The 7500-nt window shown below is 47.9% G+C and overlaps 1 protein-coding gene across 1 annotated transcript in view; it reads right to left on the reverse strand.

Annotated features, from left to right (window-relative positions):
* Window positions 1–7500, reverse strand: part of LOC135516570 (glutamate receptor-interacting protein 1-like) — an 82012-nt gene that overhangs the window by 9955 nt on the left and 64557 nt on the right. Inside the window, exon 10 of the mRNA XM_064940921.1 lies at window positions 608–766. Within this exon, the coding sequence (XP_064796993.1) occupies window positions 608–766 (159 nt within the window). The remainder of the gene's footprint in view (window positions 1–607; window positions 767–7500) is intronic.

A 7500-nucleotide genomic window follows, 5' to 3' on the forward strand; every position in this document is an offset into this window, starting at 1 on the left:
ACCAGAGAGAGCGATGAAGAGAGCGAGGAGAAAAAGAGAGATGGAGAACACTGGAGAGAGATGGAGAGCCAGAAGAGGACTTTAGTTCTGCTCTATTTTCCTTCAGCCCAGGAAACCAGATGAGACAGAAAATATCACTTCAAACCAAAACAAATCTGAGCTCAACAGAAATAAATAGATGAAAGGATCAAAGATGAAGGAGCAGAAGAAGGAGGAGGAGGAGGGAAAGGAGGAGGAGGAGGAGGAGGGAGAGGAGGAGGTGGAGGTAGAGGAGGAGGGAGAGGAGGAGCAGGAAGGAGGAGGAGGAGGAGGGAAAGGAGGAGGTGGAGGGAGAGGAGGAGGAGGAAGGAGGAGGAGAGGAGGGAGAGGAGGAGGAGGAGGGAGAGGAGGAGGGAGAGGAGGTGGAGGGAGAGGAGGAGGAGGGAGAGGAGGAGGAGGCGGAAGAAGGAGAGGAGAGGAGGAAGAGTAGAAGGAGAAGGAGGAGGAGGAGGAAGAGGAACAAGGAGCAGGGCTAGGAGGAGTGGGACATAGAGGACCACAGAAACAAGTGGACTAGGGAAGAGAACCAGGGAAGAGGACCAGGGAAGAGGAGAATAAGGAACATTACGGGGGTTGTTGGGAGAGGTTTTGTGGTGCTTGGAGGCCTGGTGTCTCTGCGACTGGTCAGGATGGTAGGTGTTATAGTGTTGGTAGGGGAGGAAGTTGCTGTTGTTGTTGGCTGAGGAGGACTCCCAGGGAAGGGTCCGCGTGCTCCTCTGCACCTTGACTGGTCACAAACAGAGAGAAGCACCACAGGGGATAAGGAGGGGGAACAAGGTGATTGAAACAAGGGTAAAACATGGGTGGGGTGGGGGGGGGGGGGGTGTAAATACATGGGGGGGTAAATACATGGGGGGATAAATACATGGGGGGGTAAATACATGGGGGGATAAATACATGGGGGTGTAAATACATGGGGGGGTAAATACATGGGGGGGTAAATACATGGGGGGGTAAATACATGGGGGGTATATACATGGGGGGATAAATACATGGGGGTGTAAATACATGGGGGTAAAACATGGGTGAGGGGGGGGGTAAATACATGGGGGGTTAATACATGGGGGGTTAATACATGGGGGGGTAAATACATGGGGGGGTAAATACATGGGGGTAAATACATGGGGGTAAATACATGGGGGGTAAATACATGGGGGTAAATACATGGGGGTAAATACATGGGGGGTAAAACATGGGTGAGGGGGGGCGGTAAATACATGGGGGGGTAAATACATGGGGGGTAAATACATGGGGAGGGTAAATACATGGGGGGTAAATACATGGGGGGGTAAATAAATGGGGGGGGGGGGTAAATACATGGGGGGATAAATACATGGGGGTGTAAATACATGGGGGGTAAAACATGGGTGAGGGGGGGTAAATACATGGGGGGTAAATACATGGGGGGGTAAATACATGGGGGTAAATACATGGGGGGTAAATACATGGGGGTAAATACATGGGGGGTAAATACATGGGGGTAAATACATGGGGGGTAAATACATGGGGGGTAAATACATGGGGGTAAATACATGGGGGTAAATACATGGGGGGTAAATACATGGGGGTAAATACATGGGGGGTAAAACATGGGTGAGGGGGGGTAAATACATGGGGGGTAAATACATGGGGGTAAATACATGGGGAGGGTAAATACATGGGGGTAAATACATGGGGGGTAAATACATGGGGGGGGGTAAATACATGGGGGTAAATACATGGGGGGGTAAATACATGGGGGTAAATACATGGGGGTAAATACATGGGGGTAAATACATGGGGGTAAATACATGTGGGGAGGTAAATACATGGGGGGGTAAATACATGTGGGGAGGTAAATACATGGGGGGGGTAAATACATCAAGGTAAATGTGTTCAGTCCATCAGTGGTTTTCAGGAGGATATAACATCATCTGATTGGGACACAGGGCCACAGACGTCAGGTTAAATGCCTGGTCGTCCTATTGACTTTTCATGGAGGCTTCTAGAAGGGATCACTGAACAATAACTGACTCCTAACAGATTTCACAGTTAGAGTTCATGGTGAATGAATCAGTCTTACTGTCTGGCAGGACATCATCATTTCTAAATTAATTACAACGCGTCAAAACTTCAAATACCCTTTAGTTCAAAACGCCATCCAATTCCTTTTATAGTGCATTCATTTGGACCAGGGACCAACGTTTATTTATTTTTTACCTTATTTAAACTACACAAGTCAGTTAAGAACAAATTCGTATTTTCAATGACGGCCTAGGAACAGTGGGTTAACTGCCTGTTCAGAGGCAGAACGACAGATTTGTACCTCATCAGCTCAGGGATTCGATCTTGCAACCTTCCGGTTACTAGTCCAACGCTCTAACCACTAGGCTACCTGCCTCTAACCACTAGACTACCCTGCCTCTAACCACTAGGCTACCCTGCCTCTAACCACTAGGCTACCCTGCCTCTAACCACTAGGCTACCCTGCCTCTAACCACTAGGCTACCTGCCTCTAACCACTAGGCTACCTGCCTCTAACCACTAGGCTACCTACCTCTAACCACTAGGCTACCTGCCTCTAACCACTAGGCTACCTACCTCTAACCACTAGGCTACCTGCCTCTAACCACTAGGCTACCTGCCTCTAACCACTAGGCTACCTGCCTCTAACCACTAGGCTACCTGCCTCTAACCACTAGGCTACCCTGCCTCTAACCACTAGGCCACCTGCCTTTAACCACTAGGCTACCTGCCTCTAACCACTAGGCTACCCGTCTCTAACCACTAGGCTACCCGCCTCTAACCACTAGGCCACCTGCCTCTAACCACTAGGCCATCTGCCTCTAACCACTAGGCCACCTGCCTCTAACCACTAGGCCATCTGCCTCTAACCACTAGGCCACCTGCCTTTAACCACTAGGCTACCTGCCTCTAACCACTAGGCTACCCGTCTCTAACCACTAGGCTACCCCCCTCTAACCACTAGGCCATCTGCCTCTAACCACTAGGCTACCTGCCTCTAACCACTAGGCTACCCGTCTCTAACCACTAGGCTACATGTCTCTAACCACTAGGCTACCTGTCTCTAACCACTAGGCTACCTGTCTCTAACCACTAGGCTACCTGCCTCTAACCATTAGGCTACCTGCCGTCCCAAGTAGTGCACTACAAAGGGCATATGGTGCCATTTGGGACACAGACAGTGATCGCTATTGGAATCCCTGTTACTGTCAAGCTTCGTTCACATTGGCTGTTTGAAGTGACTCAAATCCAATATTTTAGCATATCCGATTCAAATCTGTTATTTTTCCGACAGTCTGAACAGCCTGAAAGCACATCTGATATTTCAAATCTGATTCCTGGCCATGCGACTTGTGTCTGAACGGTCAAATCTGATTTATTTTCCCTCAAGTGGTTTTTAGACTGCTGTTTGGCATTTCTTGTTGCTTGCTAGCTGCTCTGTTGACAGTTTGACAAGAACATGCGGTAGCTAACTAGCTTACTAGCTAGCTTGTTAATTGTTTGCAAACAAATGAGTAAACGTGCTAGAAAGCTACACGGCTACCTAGCTAGCTAGTTGAATGCTGTGGCTAGCTAGTTGACAGCTGTGGCTAACTAGTTGACAGCTGTGGCTAGCTAGTTGACAGCTGTGTCTAGCTAGTTGACTGCTGTTGCTAGCTAGTTGACAGCTGTGGATAGCTAGTTTACTGCTGTGGCTAGCTAGTTGACAGCTGTGTCTAGCTAGTTGACTGTTGTTGCTAGCTAGTTGACAGCTGTGGATAGCTAGTTTACTGCTGTGGCTAGCTAGTTGATTGCTGTTGCTAGCTAGTTGACAGCTGTGGATAGCTAGTTTACTGCTGTGGCTAGCTAGTTGACAGCTGTGTCTAGCTAGTTGACTGCTGTTGCTAGCTAGTTGACAGCTGTGGATAGCTAGTTTACTGCTGTGGCTAGCTAATTGACAGCTGTGGCTAACTAGTTGACAGCTGTGGCTATGATGACATGCGTGTGACCGTGTTGGCGTGTGACCGTGTCGACGTGTGACCGTGTCGGCGTGTGTACCGTGTCGGCGTGTGACCTTGTCGGCGTGTGACCGTGTCGGCGTGTGACCGTGTCGGCGTGCGACCGTGTCGGCGTGCGACCGTGTCGGCGTGTGACCGTGTCGGCGTGTGACCGTGTCGGCGTGTGACCGTGTCAGCGTGTGACCGTGTCAGCGTGTGACCGTGTCAGCGTGTGACCGTGTGTCAGCGTGTGACCGTGTGTGACCGTGTCGGCGTGTGACCGTGTCGGCGTGTGACCGTGTCGGCGTGTGACCGTGTCAGCGTGCACTGCGCCCGGCCTACCACAGGATTCGCCAGGTGTTTCCTCCAACACATTGGTGCGGCTGGCTTCCGGGTTGAGTGTGGACAATGTGGATAATATCACACAAAAGGACATTGAAAATGACAACGTCCATTCTCCCCATTATCACAGATGGCTTAGTGTGATTGGCTGCTTGGCTTGTCTGTCATGTATGTCATCCTATCAGGGGAGAACTGGATTCTGATCCCCCCCCCCCTCCCCCTCCGTTCCAGAATACACTAGTACCTTATCGCATCAGATAACACCAGACAGAGAAAACATTGGATTTCACCAGAAATCTACACTCCTAAGAACCGTTATTATTGTCGTAAACATTTGATAAATGTCTCAGTGGGTAACTGTGGCGTTATCGTGAAGCAGTGTGAGAGAAACGCTGTCTGGGTCTGGACCTTTTCATAAAGCCTGTGTTATAATCCTCAGATCTAACAGGACCCCTGGGGCGTGTCCAAATGGCTCCCTATTCCCTATACCGTGCACTACTGTTGACCAGAGGCCTATTCCCTATATCGTGCACTACTTTAGACCAGAGCCCTATTCCCTATATAGTGCACTACTTTAGACCAGAGGCCTATTCCCTATATCGTGCACTACTTTAGACCAGAGGCCTATTCCCTATATAGTGCACTACTTTAGACCAGAGCCCTATTCCCTATATAGTGCACTACTTTAGACCAGAGCCCTATTCCCTATATAGTGCACTACTTTAGACCAGAGCCCTATTCCCTATATAGTGACCTACTTTAGACCAGAGCCCTATTCCCTATAGAGTACACTACTTTAGACCAGAGGCCTATTCCCTATATAGTGTACTACTTTAGACCAGAGCCCTATTCCCTATATAGCGCAGTACCTCCAGGCTCTGATCAGGCCATACACCCAAACAAGGGCACTGCGTTCATCCACCTCTGGCCTGCTCGCCTCCCTACCACTGAGGAAGTACAGTTCCCGCTCAGCCCAGTCAAAACTGTTCGCTGCTCTGGCCCCCCAATGGTGGAACAAACTCCCTCACGACGCCAGGACAGCGGAGTCAATCACCACCTTCCGGAGACACCTGAAACCCCACCTCTTCAAGGAATACCTAGGATAGGATAAAGCAATCCTTCTCACCCCCCCCCCCCTTAAATGATTTAGATGCACTATTGTAAAGTGGCTGTTCCACTGATGTCAGAAGGTGAATTCACCAATTTGTAAGTCGCTCTGGATAAGAGCGTCTGCTAAATGACTTAAATGTAAATGTAGTGCACTACTTTAGACCAGAGCCCTATTCCCTATATAGTGCACTACTTTAGACCAGAGCCCTATTCCCTATATAGTGCACTACTTTAGACCAGAGCCCTATTCCCTATATAGTGCACTACTTTAGACCAGAGCCCTATTTCCTATATAGTGCACTACTTTAGACCAGAGCCCTATTCCCTATATAGTGCACTACTTTAGACCAGAGCCCTATTCCCTATATAGTGCACTACTTTAGACCAGAGCCCTATTTCCTATATAGTGCACTACTTTAGACCAGAGCCCTATTCCCTATATAGTGCACTACTTTAGACCAGAGGCCTATTCCCTATATAGTGCACTACTTTAGACCAGAGCCCTATTCCCTATATAGTGCACTACTTTAGACCAAAGCCCTATTCCCTATATAGTGCACTACTTTAGACCAGAGCCCTATTCCCTATAGAGTACACTACTTTAGACCAGAACCCTATTCCCTATATAGTGCACTACTTTAGACCAGAGGCCTATTCCCTATATAGTGCACTACTTTAGACCAGAGGCCTATTCCCTATATAGTGCACTACTTTAGACCAGAGCCCTATTCCCTATATAGTGCACTACTTTAGACCAGAGGCCTATTCCCTATATAGTACACTACTTTAGACCAGAGCCCTATTCCCTATATAGTACACTACTTTAGACCAGAGGCCTATTCCCTATATAGTGCACTACTTTAGACCAGAGCCCTATTCCCTATATAGTGCACTACTTTAGACCAGAGGCCTATTCCCTATATAGTACACTACTTTAGACCAGAGGCCTATTCCCTATATAGTACACTACTTTAGACCAGAGGCCTATTCCCTATATAGTGCACTACTTTAGACCAGAGGCCTATTCCCTATATAGTGCACTACTTTAGACCAGAGGCCTATTCCCTATAGAGTACACTACTTTAGACCAGAGGCCTATTCCCTATAGAGTACACTACTTTAGACCAGAGGCCTATTCCCTATAGAGTACACTACTTTAGACCAGAGGCCTATTCCCTATATAGTGCTCTACTTTAGACCAGAGCCCTATTCCCTATATAGTGCACTACTTTAGACCAGAGCCCTATTCCCTATATAGTGCACTACTTTAGACCAGAACCCTATTCCCTATATAGTGCACTACTTTAGACCAGAGCCCTATTCCCTATATAGTGCACTACTTTAGACCAGAGCCCTATTCCCTATATAGTGCACTACTTTAGACCAGAGCCCTATTCCCTATAGAGTACACTACTTTAGACCAGAGCCCTATTCCCTATAGAGTACACTACTTTAGACCAGAGCCCTATTCCCTATATAGTGCACTACTTTAGACCAGAACCCTATTCCCTATATAGTGCTCTACTTTAGACCAGGGCCCTATTCCCTATAGAGTACACTACTTTAGACCAGAGCCCTATTCCCTATATAGTGCACTACTTTAGACCAGAACCCTTTTCCCTATATAGTGCACTACTTTAGACCAGAGGCCTATTCCCTATAGAGTACACTACTTTAGACCAGGGCCCTATTCCCTACATAGTGCACTACTTTAGATGCATTACTATGTAGGTAATGGGGTTACCATGTGGGATGTAGTGCACTACTTTAGATGCATTACTATGTAGGTAATGGGGTTACCATGTGGGATGTAGTGCACTACTTTAGATGCGTTACTATGTAGGTAATGGGGTCACCATGTGGGATGTAGTGCACTACTTTAGATGCGTTACTATGTAGGTAATGGGGTTACCATGTGGGATGTAGTGCACTACTTTAGATGCGTTACTATGTAGGTAATGGGGTTACCATGTGGGATGTAGTGCACTACTTTAGATGCGTTACTATGTAGGTAATGGGGTTACCATGT

Source organism: Oncorhynchus masou, chromosome 27 (assembly GCF_036934945.1).
Source record: "Oncorhynchus masou masou isolate Uvic2021 chromosome 27, UVic_Omas_1.1, whole genome shotgun sequence".
NCBI lineage: Eukaryota > Metazoa > Chordata > Actinopteri > Salmoniformes > Salmonidae > Oncorhynchus > Oncorhynchus masou.